At 44.8% G+C, this 20,350-nt stretch overlaps 1 protein-coding gene across 1 annotated transcript in view; it reads left to right on the plus strand.

Annotated features, from left to right (window-relative positions):
* Window positions 1-534: 534 nt before the first annotated feature.
* The window catches only part of NSMF (NMDA receptor synaptonuclear signaling and neuronal migration factor), a 39,576-nt gene continuing 19,760 nt past the window's right edge, over window positions 535-20,350 (plus strand). The window contains exons 1-8 of the mRNA XM_078865482.1: window positions 535-629; window positions 1,091-1,158; window positions 1,466-2,158; window positions 6,128-6,203; window positions 6,940-7,008; window positions 9,633-9,685; window positions 11,022-11,120; window positions 14,126-14,250. Of these exons, the coding sequence (XP_078721608.1) occupies window positions 559-629; window positions 1,091-1,158; window positions 1,466-2,158; window positions 6,128-6,203; window positions 6,940-7,008; window positions 9,633-9,685; window positions 11,022-11,120; window positions 14,126-14,250 (1,254 nt within the window). The 5' untranslated portion in view covers window positions 535-558. The remainder of the gene's footprint in view (window positions 630-1,090; window positions 1,159-1,465; window positions 2,159-6,127; window positions 6,204-6,939; window positions 7,009-9,632; window positions 9,686-11,021; window positions 11,121-14,125; window positions 14,251-20,350) is intronic.

Genomic DNA, 20,350 nt, shown 5'->3' on the forward strand with positions numbered 1-20,350 from the left:
GCCACTTCTCATCGGTACGATCGCCCCCCCTCCACCCCCCACGGGACACAAACCCCGGAGTCGTCACCACCACCACCACCCGCTGTTACCTCCCCCCAACACCCCCATTCCTCTATTCACCTCCCAGGCACCGCTACGGCCGCACGCAGACACTGACAACACACAGAGAGAGCGAGCGAGGGAGTGAGAGGGGAGAGAGACACACACACACGGAAGCCTCATCCTCCCACCCACCCACCCCCCCTATCACCCCATCCCTACCCCACCACGTTGACCCGCCGCTTCACTCAGTCTGGAGGAAGACTCCCGGTCAGAATCATGACTCGGGCATCGCTGTCCAACAATTACAACGGCAGTCGGGCAGCGGTCGTGGGCGCTGTGGTGTCGCTCCACAGCGTTGTGAGAGCTGGGGCGGGGATAGAGACACGTTTATAGGGGGGCTCTCTCGCACGAAAGCTGCTGTTATTTTTTTTTTACATTTCCATTTGTTTCTGTGTTTTCTCACTTTGGCGTGCTGCGTTGTGCACCGTGAAGAGCGAGGCGAGTGCTCGGCTGACTATGGGGACCTCTGTGTCCAAGCGAAGACAAATGCGAGCAGAAGCTATTTCCTCAGCGGCAATTAAATTCAGGTACAGTAAGTCTCATTAAAAGACTGGCAAATCGTGAATTCGCCTTTCGATGGCCATTTTGCATCATAATCCTGATTGCAGCTACAAAGTGCTATTTTGGCTCGCTGGTTTATTCATTTATTGTTAGTCATCACGGTGAGATTGTGTTGATCTGCTTTAAGTAGGAGTGCTATTGCCGCATTTGAAATAGTGTCTGGCTAAATATTAATTTGGTGCCTGTCACCAAGCCACATGCACAAACAATTCGTAATATTCCCATGTAGCAGGACCTTCCTTAAAAATAGTCTTGAGACTCGGGTGAGGCTTTCCTGGATGAACAATTGGCATTATATTTCACCATGAAGGAGTACAAAAAAAATCCAGCAGCTTTGATAATTGTGTTGTCACCATATTCTGTCAAATCCATCTTGGTGCCCTTGAACGTCTGCTTCGCTGTGTTGTTGTGACCTGTGGGTGCGCAGGGCAGTGAAGTCTTTCGGGGACTACGTTCAGCTCGGTCACATGCAGGGCCACGAAAGAGGAGGCACAGGTGAGCCCCCTAGGAGACTCACTGTCTGCACACTCACACGCACAGCCAGCACGCTCGCTACACCACTAATTCACACTGTAAAAATGACCCAGTTATAGCCGATCGCTAACATGTGAGCGCCGCGCTGTGTCTCTAGACCCGGCCGCCGTGCCTGCTGTCAAACGCTTCATTGCCTAGAACTTTACCGAGGAACAACGTCGCACATCAGCACCGGCTGGCGGACAGCAAATGGCTCTGGTCAGCTTCAGGGCGTTGTTTTGCTGTGGGCGGCGCCGTGAGAGCGTGCGGTGCGATTGCCACTTGGCAGAACGGTGCTTGTCGGAGCCCGGGGTGGAAGCACCATCGGCGGCGGCGGTGGCGGCGGTGGTGTCGGCGTCAGCCGCGACGACGCCCTCCCCGTGCCTACAGCCCCCCTCGCTGCTCCAGCAGAAGCGTCGCCTCTCGCTTAGCCGCAGCTTCTCAGACGAGGCGGCGGAGCGTACCCCCGCCACGCCGGCTCCCTCCCCCTCCGTCCCCTCCATCCCCTCCTCGTCTCCCGATCCCGCGCCTCCTCCTCCGCCCGACCCGGGGCTGCTGCAGCCGCCCAAGGTGTACACCATCCTCAGCGACGAGCGCGACTACGGACCCCCGTCCCCGTCCCCGCCGCCGCCCTCCCGCTCCGCGTCTGCCCGGACCTCTCCGGCCGCCGGCTGCAGCCACGGCGGCGGAGGCCACAGCAAGGAGAACAAGGGCAGGCGCCACCTGCGCTGGCTTCACGCAATCTCCCGGGGATCGCACTTCAGCGGCAGCAGCGGCGGCAGCAGCAGCGCCGGGAGCAGCCGGGACGGCGGCGGCGGCGGCGGCTCCAGCGTGAGGGAGCGCGACTCCCTGGAGTGCCCGGCTTGCGAGAACCTCGGCGTCTTCAAGCATTCCTTCGACCTGGAGCAGGAGAAGGCCGAGCAGGAGGCGCTGAGCAGCAAGAAGAAGCTGGAGCGCATGTACAGCATGGATCGCATCTCCGGTGGGTGTCGCGGCGTCGTTTGGGCGTCGCCTCTGTTTCTGCCTGTTTTTTTCAGCCGGATCGCAGCGCACGTTGTGCGTGGCCCAGTAGGCAGTGGCATGTGCGACGCACGAAGGCGCCGCTGGCTGTCGACAACGGTGCGAAACATTCCAGGACGAGGTTGTGGTCATCTGCGAATGGCGTACAACAGCCACTGAGTGAAATGTCAAACCCTGACTCTGTGGGGGCAGAGCCCTACACTGCTGAGATGTGGTGGAGGAACTCTGAATAGACGCGGTATATTTAAACGGCGAAATTTTATTTCATGCGTAGCGGTGCCAAAATCCTAAAGTATTACTCGATATTGTGGTTTCATATTGGATGGTGAGTTTTATTCTTGGCCATCGCTAGCATCGGTGGCGAGTGCCCGAAGCATGGCGAGCCGCGTTGGAGTGGAGTCGAGCAAATCCCTCGATTGACACGGTGTGGGGAGGCCTTCATCCAGCAGTTGACTGACAAGCCTATAGTTGTATCTATGTTCGTGTGGGTGTATGTGGGTAAGTGTGCTGCAAGTGATGTTATGTACTTACAGGTGCTTTTCACGGTTAGCTCGTGTAGCATTGCAATGCTGTCCTCATGACGTTTTTGCACGGTGTTTTTGTCCGGTGCATTTATTATTAGATGTTCTGATTTGAGACATTGTGTACCGTCTTAGCGTTAAATGCTTGACACTCGAGGTCTAATTCTCGGAACAAGGGAGCGAGAGACAAAAGTAGTGTTGTTCTGCAGAGCCACTGATTAGGCACGGACAAATGGTCTGACTCCCATTTGAAATTCGCGTTTTTGCATCAGAAGGACTAAAAACATTTATTTTGCTTTCACCGTTCTTTCTTCGAACAAAAGGATGAACCTCGCGTGCATTAATTTGGCCTCTGAGTGTTTACGCTCCTGGCTTTAATGTGCAACATAAAGGGAACCGGCGTGCTCGTGAGAGTAGCATTAGCATTCGCGGACAAAAATAGGCACACTTTTCACTCATTTTCTATCCCAAGGCACATTGAGAGTTTATGTAACTGTGTCATCGCTTGACTGGTGCCGCTTTCAAACAGCACTGTTGTCTGCATGGCTGCACGTTCAGTTTTATAATTAGACTTCACGCTAAACGTTGCCAATTTGTTTTGAAGTATTTTTGAGTAAGTTTTTGTTGCTGACTTCCTTTTGGTGGGGAGGGTGGTGGTGGTGGTTGTGTGCGAGGCTCCAGTGACGTGCGAGCTCTTTTCAACTGCCACGTTTTTGGGGAAAGTAAAAACATACCTGTCAACCCCTTTATCAAGTGCCTAATTTATTACTAGAACAATCCATACCTTATTGGTCACCCCGTGCCCTTAGAAATCTCAACGTTCATCCTACTAAGTATCACAAGGGAGAAACACAAATAAATAGACAATGTTTAAAAAAAAATGTGCCCGTATTGAAACGGCTGTATGCCATATGGACCTGAAAACTCAATTTCCCTGTACAAGAAGACAGGTAAACCGTGTGGGTGGACAGGTATGGTAAAATGACCTCGAGTCATTGTTTAACCTTCCACACATTGACCTCCTGTATTTGTATGTGTATGTTGAGACCACTGCTGTGTAATGTGTAAGTGGCCGATTTTAAAAAAAACTAAAACCTTTCTTCTTGCTCTCCTTGTTGGCTGGCCTCAAATTTAGTTCACAAATTATGATCGTGAACAATGTGATAAAAGGCTGATGGGTTTGTAGTTTTTAAAAAAAATTATGGTATTTCATTTCTATGTCAAATATTTAGGGACGCCTGCTAATCTTGTTCCAAAAATTGCACTTTATCCAGCATTGGATTTACCATGGATGATTGATGATGATGATGATGAAAACTGATATACGAATAATTTGGGACAGATCATCGGATGGAAGCTGTGACGCACTTCTCTGATAGTGGGAAAGAGCTGGCTGAAGTGATTTTTCCATGGAATGCTCGAAGCTGCACTACAAACCAAAAATATTGCCAACCGAAAGATGGGGGTACTTTTTTAATTCTATAAAAGCTGTAAAAAATTAAATAATGTACAGCAGGTCAAAAAGGGCTTTCCAAACAGCTGAGCAGAACATTTTAAATCAGCTGATAAGCCACGCGGAGAGTAAAACATCGTGTGTTCAGTACCGATTGTCAGTGACGAAGATTAAACTCAACCTGTGTGTGTGTGCTGCTCTGCTAAGCAGGTATTCATGAAGTCTTGTGTGAGTGCGTAGGGAGACATTGGAGCAAACGGATGTGGAAGTTGGCTGTGTGTGTGTGTTCTAGGGGTGTGTTAGCAGAGACATTGAACACTTTATAGTTTACACGTTGACCCTAGAGTGTGGTCAGGATGTGGGGAGATCTTGGAAGATTGTTGGCACCAAATTGGAAAAATAATCTTGCCAGCAGTGACATATATATCATCAGCAGCAACCATGGCCAATCCACTGCTGGATGAAGGTCTCCCCATCCACCACTGTCTCTCACGAGCTTGCGATGTGAACGTTCGCCTTGCACCGGCACACGAGGTGATTTCATCGTTCCGTCTTCCCCAAATTGACGTGTCCTCCGAACAACACGGTCATTGGCCTTGGATCACCCACTCCGTTAATGTTGTCGGCCATCGGCAACCATCTCATCTCAGGCGTGGAGAAGTGCATGCGTGGAATTACATTGAGATAGGGGAGAAGAACGCATGGATTAGAGAACGCGTGCATAGTAAAGAGAATTCAAACTGTTAAGAAATGTAGTCGGGCTTGGACAGGGCACGTATGCAATACGGATCAGAATCAGAATCAGAAACGGTTTTAATCGCCATGAAAGTTTGCACATACACGGAATTTACTATGGCCGGAAGGTGCATACATTCAACATGTAGGCATCTTAAAAACTTAAATAGGTGATATACAGTCTAACTATACTAACGTTACAAAGTATAACTAATACTAACGGGCTAAAGTATGTAAAATTATGAATAAGTAGACCATATAAAATGTGAAATGTAAAATGTGAATTAGCCGTAATATACAATCTTAGAATACAAAAATACAAATAAGATTAATGTTAGTGCTCGCTCGCTCACATTTAACATACGTAGGTTTAATGATGTTGAGCATATTGTGAGATGTAATATTGTTTAATAATGTATACATTAATCTTTTATCATTTCAGTTATATACTTTCACATTCCATTCCCACCCTTTGGGTGCCCAAGTTTAATTAAACCCCAGCGCTCGGGGCGGTGGACGTGTTGTTCGTAAGATGTTTTAAAGGACGTTTGGGTTCAGTCTCAAGAATCCCTGATCATGACTAAGCTCCCACTGGAGTATGACAGGCATAACAGCGAGCGATGCTTGCTTTGGCCGGTACGATCGCTAAACTACACACGTGGAGTGCTTTCTTTCACTTCATTCTGAACGAGCAATTTGCAGGGCCACCTAAGGCAAGGTGTGTCACCGTACATTTTTTCATTTTCTTTTTTTTCCGGTGACTTATAGTAGTAGGGTTTTACCCTTTAAACTGGTACAAAACTGACACCTGTATACAAGGCATCATGTTTGCAATAACCACAACACAAGCAGTCAAAATGCAAACAAAAATAAACAACTCTGATGATGATAGCTTTTCTTAGAGCCTAGTCTCCATTGGAGACTAGGCTCTAAGAAAAGCTGTCTCGGGTGTGGACCAATCAACTTCAAGGACAGTGCATATCATTATCATCATCAGAGTTGTTTCTTTTTGTTTGCATTTTGACTGCTTGTGTTGTGGTTATTGCAAACATGATGCCTTCTATACAGGTGTCAGTTTCGTACCAGTTTAAAGGGTAAAAACCTACTACTATATTTTGCCACTGGTAAAGGAGATGTCTCATAGTTCCGGTGACTTGTTGTGAGGATTGCTTGAAAATGTGGGGGGGTGGGGGCCCATTGTCTTTTGTCTCTCGCCTGACAGACGACATCGAGTGCCGGAGCTGGTTCCCCAGCGAGAGCATGCACATGCTGCACAGCACTGCGTCGACGTTGCAGGCGTACGTAGCACGCTGCCCCGACCGTCGTCCCGAACCTCGTGCTCCTTGGAATATCCCTGGGAAGGGGGGTGGTGGGGGGGTTCTCTTTCCCCGCCGGTGCTTGAAACTGGTCCTGACCTGTTATATTTTTTATATGTTTTAAAAATAATAACCCCATAAAATCAAAGTTTTGACAAGTGCCATGTGACGATGAGTTGGGGTAGAATAGGCCAAGGTTGAGAGGTCTTCAAGGCCAACGTGGTAGATGCTTCATTCCTTTCGCTGACCTCTCAGCCGTTGCACATTTGCCGGGTTTAGAAATGTGCGTACAATCACGAGGCAACCGCATAATTATCAATGCATTAATCATCAGGCGACAGTAATAACTCCATATAAATGCATGCGTATTATTGAGTGAAGGATTTGTTTATATATATATTTTTAAAGAATCATTGTTTAAAGTAACTGAATATTTACAATTTTTTGCACGTTATACTTGCGTCATATTTTCTGCAATAAATAAATCTCGTGTGCAAAAACCCATTTGCATTTAAATAATGAGCATCTTGTAATTCTGTTTTCCTTTTTCTTTTGCACGAACACCGAACCACAGCATCGCGTAAGTACCCTCCATTAAATAACATTCCGCGTCATTACGTCGCATCTCAGGACTGTGCTTCATTTAAAATGCTCGACTTTTTTTTTGCGCTTAAATAATTAATAGTGAATCGAGCGGCTGTGCTTTGCACGTCTGCAGTGCCTTCCGTGGATACGCGGAGCGGAAGAGACGCAAGCGGGAACTGGATCCTTCAGCGATGGTGCAGAGGTGAGCATTGCCTTTCCAGCGGCCAGAGAGAAAGGTCAATGGCCAGAGCCATTGATACCATCACACCTCGCCAACGCTTTCTACCCTCGGCCAGATCCCTACAGCTACGGCCCAGTACGGCCTGGTAGAGAAGGAGGCGTAATTAATAAAAAGTGTGCCGTACTTGGCCCTTCCCCCTCTCCAACCATTATATATACGGAGTGGTAGCTCTTGTAATCTCTCATTTACTTGATACAGCTGTCGTGGCTGTGACGGTTCCACCTGAAGACGGAAGCTTGTGTTGCCTCCGAAACGTCGTGATTTTTATTTTTTATTTTGTTTTACTTTTATTAATTTTAATGTTTTACCTACGTGACTTTACCGAAAAAACCTAAGAATATGAATCCTTGCAGTCACAAAAGCTTCAAATCTAGAATTAAGGAGGCGTAATTTAGGCACTGGCGATGAATGCCCGCCTGCTTGTGCTTCCCTGGTGTCATGATTTACACCACTGGAATTGCAATCAAGAGGTTTCCAGGTATGACCTCTTGGCGCAGCAGTTGAAATGATGGGGCATTTTTCCCCCCCCCCCGCCTCTGTCCACCCAAGCAAGTGGCAATGGGTTCACCACAGTTGATCGGCAGGTCATGTGTTGTGATGAAAAGTGTGGGTACTTCCACCCCTCCCAAGATGTCTGGCAAGTGTGGAAGATTAGGCCAAATGGCCCTCTAGAGAAGGTCTCGAGAGCTTGCCCTTCCATCAGCGGTGGTGCTTGCAAACAATTGCAGGGTTGCGCCTTTTCCAACTTTTTATAAATGCCAATATTGTATTGCCATTGACAGTGATGCAGAGTTTGAGACCAAACATCAGAAACTCTTGAAAACTTAGGGGAGGCTTCCCTGAGTACAGAATTTAAATTTCAAGCGTACGTTTGAATATATAGCCATTATGTTTTTTGGAAGACTTGGTAGTACATCAAACGGTAGGCAGGCAAAGTAGATTTGAATATTATTTTATCAGCCTTCATAGTGGCATTTATTTGTTCTGGCCGATGGGGTAGGCGCACAGGGTGACGGCGTTTTCTGGGAACACTTCCAAACACTTGCATCTCATGGGGAAGGCAGTTTGGTGGATTGAGAGGTGGATTAACCCAACGGCAGTTCTGGCACCGACTGCTTGCGGATTTTATTTCGCCTCTTCGCTGATCAGTAATGGAAGAATGCCAGCGCACTAGCACAGCTAGGCGCCGATTTTGCCCTCGTGATCTGATAAAGCCCCAGCCTCTGGGCATGGAGGCATGGAAGTTCACAGGGCACGGCTCTGAGCACGCAGCTCCCGCCTCAGAACCCAGAGCGTCCTCTCACTTCCGATTCAGCGATAGTCACAGGGAAACTGTAATCGCAGCGAAGCGCCGTGAACATCAGCGTTCGCGATGAATATGTTGGCCATTCGTGCCAATGCACATTGACGTGTGTTCCGTGCGTGCACATGGAAGAACAGCCATGGAAGTGTGTGGTGGGGGGGGGTTGCTGGCTTTGAGATTTGCCAGAAATTCCGGTGTATGTTGTTTTTATTCTCGGTGTGTGCATGCACATGCGTGTGCCCTCCCCCTGCGGTTTTGTGAATGTGACTGTACGGAGCGTTGGCCTTGAGAATTTCCATTTTGGGTTGTAGCCGTGGTGGCAGGCCGACTTGTGAGGGGGGTCACGACCTCTCTGTAGAATCGTAAAACACCGCACAGCTGTGGCAGAAGACAGCTGACTGTCTCGTTCCCCTGTGCTCGGAGCGTCTACCCATGTGAACATTGTTGTTGTTGTTTTTGACATGTTAGGAGAGACACTCTCTACCGACTAAATGTATTGACAGTTGTTCACATTTGAAAGTCTTAAATCCATCCTTGGGGTTATAGCAAATGTGCTAATGTTTCGTGATACAAACGAAAAAAGCCACGGACATGGTTGAAGTGCTGGCACTTAAATAAATTCAAGTGTGTTGCGTTTTTGTGTGTGATTTAACGCGGGCACGTTGGTTCACACGCGTGTATGTGGTTCTTCGTGGATATTCCAACCAAACTCGGCTTAAATTTAAGCGTGGGCGTTGATTGGGCTGCACATCCGCTTCCAGTATTCATCTAAAATGGGTATAAAGTGCCACTGCTTTTCCATTTTGTAGGAAGGGCTGGTTCTGCATTACAAAGTGGCTTCCCAAGTGAAATACGAACCTCTGGCCGACTGCCAACTGCGCACGCCTTCCCGTTGTATTGTACCATTCTTTCAGCTTCGCATTTTGAGCTCGGTGTTTACGACGGACGTTTTATAGCGAGCCGCGTCGCACAGCGCATTTCGCTCAAAATTTGTTAATCTGTGACTTTTCAAGCAGTGCACAGAGAGACGCAACTGTAGCGTCTCAGAGCTGCGGGACACAGGTGCGTTTTATATTTTAATGAGGAGGCTCGCTTAATGAGCTGGTGCTTTCAGCTCACTCAACCGACGATCGAGCGGAAAAAGTTGCCCACACGGGCACTTAACAGGAGCGTGATTTGACGTCGGATGCTGCCGCTTGTTAGTCGAGTAAATATTACCCTGTTAAAGGGACGTCTCTCATCAGGTAATGCATCTCCCACCCGCTCGCTCGTTCTCTCGCAGGAACTTCCACAAACATCTGCGGATGGTGGGACGCCACCGCGGGAGAGCTGCAGGCAAGTCACACGCTTCGCTGCCCCAATAAAGGGGAGCCATCGCGTCCACTACGAGCAAAGGACCGGTAGAAATGCGTAATGAGCGGCGGCCATCTGGCCCGCTGTGGCTCGATGGGGATGAATGTGTTGCACACTCGAAATTAAGGACGTGGGCAGGTGCTCCGAATCGAGGGCAAACACATTTATTGTGCTCAATCTGTAAAATGCAGCAGCACGTGGTGTCACACGCAGCAATTCTCAACCGGGTCGCCGTTAACCACGTGACTGGTGTACCAGTCTGGTTAATCAATAACCCTGCCAGCCACCGACAGGCCCAACTCAGTCATCGCATGCTGGTGTACACACGTGCATTCATGTACTGCGCAACACATAAGGACCTTCACAAAACCACACTTTACTACCTTGCTGCACGAATAAATAATTAGAAGAGTGGTCCATTCCTAATGTGCCACAAACGTACTTGGTGGGTTTTCCAGAGACATGGTGCCACGTCAGGCTACAGGCTACAAACATCCGTGCTCATGGGGCAGACTTTATATGATTACTACTACGCTTGTATTACCAAGGAAAGCCTCAATTGAGGAACCGTGACTGTCTTGCAGGAGAGGCCTGCCAAGTTTTGTTTGCAGTATTTATATATTCCAGTTGAGTTATTTGCGGGTAACTTTTGAAAAAACCGGTGACTACGCATTTTGCCGTGAGCCTGAGGTCAAGGATTTTGTTTGTAAGCGAAGTAAAATGTACATTTTACTTCGCTTGCTGATGCCACAGCTGGCGGCAAGGCCTTCACGAGTGTGTGTTCTGGAGAGCCACCTCCAGACGGTATTTTTGTCTCCTCTTCCACATTGGGCCATTCGTCTTGGGAGAGCCGGGAGTACACACCCTTTACCACACCACGTGTGGCACAACGATCTACTAACTGCGGTGCACCATTTATTACTGCGGAGGTGCTGGGATTTTTAGAACCTTGCTCATACTTAAAAATGCCGCACCGCGAGAGAGCGATCCGGTGACCTCTGGGTTGCAAGTCCAGTGCGCTCAACATTACAACGTACAAATACAAGGACGAAAAATACGTTTTACTATCGCTTGTCAGCATTTTTATGGCGTGGTGCAAAACTGCCAACACAAAACTGCCAACACAAAAAGTTTTAGACGTAAAAAAAGAGACCCAATGCTTTTGTTGAAGTGGATTATACTTGCAACAGCGAAACTGTCAACTTGAATAAATGTGTACTCGTACAGTGTTAAAAGTGCACGTTTGAATTCCACTTGTGCTCTTCGCATCTTTACCAATAATTGACAGTCTGTCCAATGTTGGTTCCTGTCCGTTTAGTGTCCCTCGACCGTCAAGAAAGCAGAGAGTGTGGCCGGGCCCTGCCTCTGAGCGACGTGTCGCAGTCCAAGTCCGACCCAGTCCTCGATGCTCGATTCAGTGAGTGGCCTCGGCGACTGACGCGACCCCCACGCTCTTTGCCCCTTTGGCCCCGACGAAGGAAAATCCACACTGGTGTCAAGTTTAAGTGAATGTCCCTTGATGCAGCAAATCTGGCTGTGACGGTCCCACCTGATGACGGAGACTTGTGTTGCCTCCGAAACGTCGTGATTTTGTTTATTATTTTATTTTTATTAATTTTAATTTTACCTACGTGACTTTACCGAAAGAACCAAAGAGTATGGATTCCTGCAGTCACGACTTTACCGAAAAAACCTAAGAATATGAATCCTTGCAATCACTAAAGCTTCAAATCTAGAATGAATGTCCCAAGTTTATTTAACTGGGTGACGGCTCAAGAGACCGTGATCATCTCATTTTCAAGAGTCGCCAAAATGACAATAACAAATACAAAAAAGTGAAGTAGTACAGAGGACAAAATAGAGCAAGAGTTACCCAATAGAAATTAACCGCAGGTAAAACAACAGAACTCATTATCTCTATATCAAAGGAAATTATATTGATTATCTAATTAAGTCTATTAATCAATAGAAATCAACCGCAGGTAAAACAACAGAACTCATTATCTCTATATCAAAGGAAATGATATTGATTATCTAATGAAGTCTATTAATCAAAGCTTCATCATACTGGACACGTTGAACAAGTTGAATTTGTTAATAACAGCAGAAGCTATTTTTAAATTAAATTAACTTCTGGCTCATTTACGTGAATCTTCTAGTGGAAGTAATGTGGTAATGAAAGTGGGAAGAGTAAAATAATTAGATTGTATTTTACTTTGAGTGTTGCAATGTGAGGCTGTTTCATATCAAGCTCATGCGAAATAGATACATTTTAATTCGTGTATATTTCCCATTAATGTCAAGTTCACGGAGAGCTTTTTCTCGTAAATAAACTGTGGCACCTCGTGCAGTTATCAGCAATTGCATTAAATTTCGATTTAAAGCTTTCGTGACTGCAGGGATTCATCTTCTTGGTTCTTTCGGTAAAGTCATGTAGAAGGGAAATAATAAAATAATAAAAATAAAACATAATAAAATTATTTTAAAGCTTTCGTGACTGCAGGGATTCATCTTCTTGGTTCTTTCGGTAAAGTCACGTAGAAGGGAAGTAATAAAATAATAAAATAATAAAAATAAAACATAATTATATTAATAATAAAAATAAAACATAATTATATTATTATGTTTTATTTATTTTTATTATTTTATTACTTCCCTTCTACGTGACTTTACCGAAAGAACCAAGAAGAGCAATTGCATTGTTTGTGGTCACCTGAGAAAGGACTCCGTAAACTGCGATGTAACACCTCATATTCAACACGCAAAGATTTTCAGGTTGCGTTTGTCGAAAAAATTAGTGCGATGAAAGTAGATCACAACGTTAAATTGTAATCACTTTAAAAAGAAACAGGGTGTGAATGGGGGGGGGAAGCCAAAGATATATTTTAAATATTTGGAAGAAGTCACTAATTTTAGCGCTCGTTAGCCTAACACGCGGGACACTGTGTGCTACGACAAATAAATCTGTGCTGTCAAAGTTCTGCCAGTGAGCTTTGGATATGAGAAACAAAAGCAGCAGTCGGCATGAACAATGCCTTTTCATATTCTTAGGTTTTTTCGGTAAAGTCACGTAGTATATATACGGGGTAGTATCTCTTGGAATTTCTCATTTACTTGATACAGCAAGCGTGCTGTGACGGTTCCACCTGAAGACGGAAGCTTGTGTTGCGTCCGAAACGTCGTGATTTTTATTTTATTTTTTATTTTTTATTTTATTTTACTTTTATTAATTTTAATGTTTTACCTACGTGACTTTGCCGAAAAAACCTAAGAATATGAATCCTTGCAGTCACGAAAGCTTCAAATCTAGAATTAATGCCTTCTCAACAGCGTCTTTGGAGGGGGCTTCTCAGTGTGCGCGTCCTCCCGTTCCCTCTGCACCGCGGGCGTTCACACTCGGCTCGTTGCATTCACCCCCCCCACCCCCACCACCAAGCCATCGAATGTAATTTCATTTGAATTGCAATTCTTCCTTTGATTTTTACACACGTGCAAAACGGGTGCCCTGCACGGCCAAACGTAACCGCGAATGCTCGCGGGCTCTGCAAGCCGACGCGACGTCGCCGTCCGCAGAACGCAGCCGGCCAGCTCAGAAGAGCCCCGAGATTGTGGCGTTGTGATGCAGGCAGTGGAAAGACAACGAGAAGAGGCGCTTGGGGAGACACGGCAGCAGCATTAGGCTATGATGACAACATTTCTGCAGATGAATCCTAATGATTCTTAAACGGGAACACAGTTTGTCATTTTTCGATTTAAAGCTTTCGTGACTGCAGGGATTCATCTTCTTGGTTCTTTCGGTAAAGTCACGTAGAAGGGAAATAATAAAATAATAATAATAAAACATAATAAATTAATTCTCACGACGTTTCGGCCACAACGCAAGCAGCCGTCCTCAGGTGAAGACCAGGTCATTTATTTTTATTATTTTATTATTTCCCTTCTACGTGACTTTACCGAAAGAACCAAGAAGACAGTTTGTCATGTTGCCTTTCTACCGTCAAAATTAAAGATTGCACAGTCTCAGCTCCGTTTTAGCTGGAAGCCATGGCAACAGGTCTGTGCAAAATGTGCACGAGAATTGTGATGGCATCTTTACGTGCAAAGCACGCCAACATCCCCTTTGTGTTTTTGCTGTTCAAGACAGCCTCTTTTTTATCCATAATAAAGGTTTATTTTTTTGGGTTAGATCGTGTAAATATATAAATGTGTCGTTAAACCAGCCACCACCAGACACAGCCAACTAGTAGGGTTTGTCACGTAAACAGAACATGCCAATTCGTTACTAGTACAGCACACCGGTGTGTTGGAGAGCACATCCACAACATTTACAATCTGAGTGCTGTTGTGTTTCACTGTTAAGTTTCCGTCCTGAGCGTATCCTCCCCAACTGAAATGCGGTGGTCGCGGAACCTCGTGTGTCAGGTCACGACATGCAGAGCGCCTACGAGAGGCTGCATAGGGAGCCCAACAGCGCCCGCTGGGAGGAGGAGAGGGAGATCGAGCTCGAATCTTGCAGCCGAACGGACTTCATCCCGCCTAAAGTTATGGTGAGCCTTCATTTAAAAAAAAAATCCTTTATATTAAGTTCACTTGCTTGTTTGCTTGCGCGCTTACGACCGTGCAAATCTTTCGGTCGTTTTTTAACCCACTTCCCGTGATCCAATCGAGCTGACATTTTGCACACAGACTCGTTGTGCGTGACAATTTATTTTCGTGAAAATTTTTTTCCAAAATTTTCCACTTTTTAGGGAAAATGTTTTTTCATATTTAATTTAAAATACCAATGTTATAAAAATGAAACTCTTACTCAAGAAAAACAGAAATGAATAATAAAATAAAACCGATGCCACGCATATAAAGGATTTATAGTGGAAAACTTTGTTTTTACGGGTTAATTTTTTCCTGTTCTGATTCCAGTCGGTGTCTTCACGTTTACGTTTTTATTTCGTCGTTACCTCTGCGTTTGAGTTGACCATCACGGAAAAGGGTGGTGCCACTTGCAGTGCGGAAAGTCGCGATAGATTATCCGTTGCGATTGATTTGGGTGGCGTGGTAGTGACGCGGTGATTCGCGCACTTCACCCTGAAGCCGGCGACCTGAGTTTGATTCCCAACCCTGGATTAACATCAGTTGGCGAGTGATATTTTAAATGTTATAAGGCATCATCCGACACCGACCCGCACTGACCACTTTGGTCAAGTATCCTCATCATCCAAAGTGCTATTACTGACATTTCATGGGGAGACCTTTAAATTGATGATGGACGATAATTTATCATGCTTACTTTGAGTATTTACAAAAGCTGATGTTGTGTTGGTTCAAAATCAATCAATCATCACACACAGTCAGCAGTTGAAAGATGCAATACCAAACGATGGACAGCGGTTATCTTGTGGGTACAGGCGTAGGCCGTGTGTTCCAGGCGACCGACACCAGTTAGAAGCTTTGTTGATAATAATAATAAAACATTTAAAATCACGTCCACGTTTAACTCTTGTGATATTACTGCATAGAATGAAGTGATACAGCAATCACGTCACAAGAGTGTTCATTACCAAAACTTGATTGCTTTTTTATCGTGAACAAAGCTTCAAAGCCACGCAGGACTACAACCTGGAACACATAGCCCAGGGTAGGTATCAACAAATTAAGAAATGTTTGCCTTCGAGGTTACTACTTCTTTAACATGCCTATTGGTTCTAAGGAGGCCGATCAGGTGGATAGATTTTAGAGTATTACTTTTGTGGCGATGCAGATCGAACTCGGCGTGTCTATTTCATTACCCAGTATGTTCGAATACAGCACATAACGAGTTCCTCTTCTAAGAAAGGTTCTTTCCGTTACGTGGAGAATGTGTGATTGTTTAGAGACCCCATGAACCATTTGGATACAATTAACTATTACAAATGAAGATAAACAACAAACCGCATGCTGCTGCCTGCTTTTTCTTGTGTATGTAGTTATGTGTTTACAAATCCAATGCGGTCATGAATCCTTAAATATGATTTGATTTTCTCTGGCCTCCCTCCAGCCTCTGTGCCCCCTGTTAAGCATTGGAGAAGGTTCGCATAAACATCAGGTCGTTGTGTATCTGTTAAATGTCCTCCATGTACATTGCAGCAAAGTCCCAAGTCTACCAAATGTGCTTGCTGCACCATCACATTTTAAATCGTACCACAACCCCCATTCACTGCTAATAGAGCGGTGAGGCTCTCATTCATTGTTAATGCTCCAGAGTACGGCCCCACATCCCTGTTTTCTGCTGTTGCTGTTGTGGAACAGCGGGTAATGGAATGAAAAGTATATGTTTTCCATCTATCACTCGTCTGGCTGACTATAAGCATCATAGACAAAGATCCCCCGTATCTTTGACAGACTGTTGGGGCAAGTGCTGTTAGCGAGCACCTATGAAGGCCGGCGTAGCACATGAGGGGTTGGGGGGCCAGCACCACGCCCAGCCGCCTTTGTCTCCCTCGTGGCGATGTTTACACATCGTACCAGGTCGTTATTTGAGGCTTAGTCGACCTCGGGGAGGCCCTGGACCAGTTCAGATAAATGTCAATGGTGTTGGCCATAAGCTTGCCAGGCTCGTAGCACAGCATGCTAACCGCTGCACTACCACACACACATATTGCCAGTTGAGTGCTAAGCAAGGAAAAACCTGAGATGTGTGTATAAGGCATACATGTCATACTTTATTATAAACAAAACAGTTTTGCTGGCCGGCTCGGACGGATGGTCACATCCAAAGGAGTTACGCATGGCTTGTGTTTAATACATATGTATGGGTGTTCATAATCTTTGGTACTTTCGGTAAAGTCACGTAGATAGGTTAAAAGAAATAACAAAAAAGAACAAAAAACTACGACGTTTCAATCGCAACACAAGCGTTCGTCATCAGGAAGAAAAAAGAGATAAAAAGAGAGAACGCTTGTGTTGTGATCGAAATGTCGTAGTTTTTTGTTATTTTCTTTGAACCTATCTACGTGACTTTAACGAAAGACCCAAAGAATAAAACAGTAATTTGTTAATGAAAAATATCGACACGCTTGTACGTTTAACTATACTTGATAATGTAATCATATTTTGTGCAATTTTCTCCATTGCCTCAACTTGCCTATTCTAGTAATTTTCCTTTCTGAACATGACAATTATTGTGAAACTTAGAATAGATTTGTAAAAAAAATTAATGATTTCAAATATTCTGTTCACTTTAAAATGCCTTGATGAGACTCAGGTCTTCCTTGCAAGAGCAACAATGATTCCCATGTCCCAATGTGTTTACTTTATCTCCTGGTTAAATCGAAGACTAGTGACTTAACCCACGAACTTTTACATGCTGTTTGCATGAATGTCTCGTGTTTATTTAATTATTATAAATGAGAAAATTATCATCTCTCTCAAAGTTATTTTCAACTCTGACTTAAACAGTTTAATATTTCGATTTTAAAGCTTTCGTGACTGCAGGGATTCATCTTCTTGGTTCTTTCGGTAAAGTCACGTAGAAGGGAAGTAATAAAATAATAAAAATAAAACATAATAAAATAATTCTCACGACGTTTCGGCCACAACGCAAGCAGCTGTCTTCAGGTGGAGAACAGGTCTGTCAAGTAGACAGAGTCATTCAGACTCTATGTTTTATTTTTATTATTTTATTACTTCCCTTCTACGTGACTTTACCGAAAGAACCAAGAAGACAGTTTAATATTATTGTAATGCATATTTAGAGGGTGTAGCATTCAGATACTATACAAATTAAAGTGTAGCTGTACAATATATGGTAGTCATTATATAGTGTAGTGTATACCCAGTTACTTAATGTTAATAGCTCAGCTTTTTGGAGAGTATATTGAGTACATTGATTATATTGATGTATTTTATATTTAGTTTTTTCACATCGGGTTATTGTATGGAAGTAGGGTAGTTGCAGTTTTTTTGCGTCAATATGCTAAATTCCTCTGTTGATATGTAAACGACTTTGTCAAGGCACTCTGCTCCTCCCACCCAGCTTAAAATACGCTGCCAAGCTTGGCGGTGTTCATTAGGACGCTGTTGTTCAGACAGCTCTGTTCTTCACCTGAGGACGGCTGCTTGTGTTGTGGCCGAAACGTCGTGAGAATTATATTTTACTATGTTAAATTTTTATTATTTTATTATTTCCCTTCTACGTGACTTCACCGAAAGAACCAAGACGATAGCTGTACACTGTAGTATTAAACATCGCATTCATTGTCACACGAGTGCTGCAGGAGGAGAAGGAGAAAGCAAATGTATCCAGGGACAACTAAAACCCTCCCTGCCCACCCCGCCCCGCTCTTATTTTTGATTAATCCAGAACCATCAGACCACGCACGTTGGGGGGGAGATGGTGGTGGAGATTATTGAAGTCCCCCAGGCCAGTAGATCTCCGGGATGTGGTCAGCCCTTGAGCGTGCTCTAAATGCATTTTTAGCGTGCCAAAGGGTCATTAGTCTTCTTGGCAGGTGCATCCATTGTAATTAAATCCTTGGGATGGGTTCCGGGGCAAGTGGAAAGCGTTTTGTTTGTTTGCTTTGAAAAAAGAAAAAGCTGTGTGCCCTTCTTGGCACGATGACGGGATTAATATTTTAGATGGATGCATTCCCGCTTAAGGTTACTTCAGCGCATTGTGGGTGAAGTGCACACGGAAAAACTGAATACCTGTTTATCTTGAGAGTAATTAAACATACATCTAACATTCCTTAGGGCATTGTTTTTTGTGGTTATATCTAGCATATACGTATTGAGACTTTTTTTTTACTCATGATGAAGACCTGGGTCTTAAACACCCTCGCTCAAAAGGGTCCTGCTTGTGTTGTGAAGTGGTCACGTGTGTAGTGCACGACTTCCGAGACACGTCGTGTCCAGAGCTTCTGGGCACAACACTGGCCGTTATACACAACGTATCTACATGGCGACACGTAGCCGACCCTTCTACACAACCCCATCGTCGGCGTCTTAACGACACAGCTGTCTGACTAGCGTAGCGACGACGACGATGAGAGCCGTGCAGAGGATCGGCCATGCGGCCAGACGACGAAGAGAGATGATGGCGAGCAGCAACGCGGCCAGGACCCAGGACACACAACAGCCCCGAACCTCTGGTTCCGTCCCCCTTATATACCTCCCAATGTGGCCAAGCCCCGCCTCCGGTCACGCCCCCTTCCAGAACCTTCGAGCAGGTTCCCGGAACTTTCCGACTGACTCCGCCTTTCACCTTCACCCCAGATATGCCCCCCTTCTAGGTAGTCATTATATAACTTACCCCTCCAGGTCGACAGGTGGTACCCTGTCATTACACATGCACTCACGAATGCCAGTACGTGCTAGGCTACTAGAGTACGTACTAGAGTACATACTGGCGTGTAGAACAATGGTGAGAGGGGTCGAGGGGCACCGAATCGGTTCAGATGAAATAAAAAATGCGCGTAGTTTAGTTTGAATGGCTTAGACAGCCAAGGACACGTCCTCAAAAAATTGCATACACCGGATAACGTGTATAGCTTTAGAACTACTAGTGCACACATCTGCATCAATTCTAATTGTTTATTCTAGATTTGAAGCTTTCGTGACTGCAATGATTCATATCCTTAGGTTTTTTCGGTAAAGTCACGTAGGTAAAAACATTAAAAAGTAAAATAAAATAAAAAAAATAAAAAATAAATATACAAACACAGACATAATTTCAACCGTGATGACGGTTACAAACTGAGTAATCATTGGAAAGATGTGATTAACCATGCAAAAAAGATTTAACTACACTTATTTGCCAATCGTATTTGACAGACAACCATTACTGTTTTACCATGTTTAGTGTTGGTCTCCCTATTACATGTTGAGTCACAAACCGCACCTCTCCATAAGGCTCAGCCTTTGTTATGCAGTCTATTCTTAGTCTCAAGCCTCACCTTACCATATTAATTAATAATAAAGATGCGGCCCATGCCCCCACCACCTTCTCCAACCATTATATAAACGCAGTGGTAACTCCTGAAATCTCTCATTTACTTGATACAGCTGTCGTGGCTGTGACGGTACCACTTGAAGACGGAAGCTTGTGTTGCCTCCGAAACGTCGTGATTTTTTTTAATTTTACTTTTTAATGTTTTTACCTACGTGACTTTACCGGAAAAACCTAAGGATATAATTCTAATTGTTACAAAGATTGAAATAGTGTCGTACACTCCCTCGTGTTGATGAATGTATCAAAAATGTCCTGCACATCTTAAATCTGCTGACGCGTGTGGATTGGGTGTAGAATTACATACCTTTCTGTGCACAGCTTGGCACGCAAATATTGTTCCCGAATTCTTTTTAATGTTCTATGAAAATCGGTGTTTATATCTAATTTATGGGTACCTCTCCAGATTACCCACAATCCTGCTGAATCTAGTCCAGCTTAGAGAGGTTTTACTGTGTATATTATGCTGTTAATATGTGTGCGTGATAAGCGCGTGTGTTCACATAAACGAGAGTATATTTGCTCAAAAATAGTGACGCAGGAGCCATGGCCTTGAAGCAACAACAAAAGATTTGTTGAAAAATGTTTCTCTTCACATTTATTGTTACTATTGAACTGGGAAGCAATTAAAATCCACACAGAAGCTTTTGTTTTTTTATTGAACTCAT

Source organism: Lampetra fluviatilis, chromosome 20 (assembly GCF_964198595.1).
Source record: "Lampetra fluviatilis chromosome 20, kcLamFluv1.1, whole genome shotgun sequence".
Lineage (NCBI taxonomy): Eukaryota > Metazoa > Chordata > Hyperoartia > Petromyzontiformes > Petromyzontidae > Lampetra > Lampetra fluviatilis.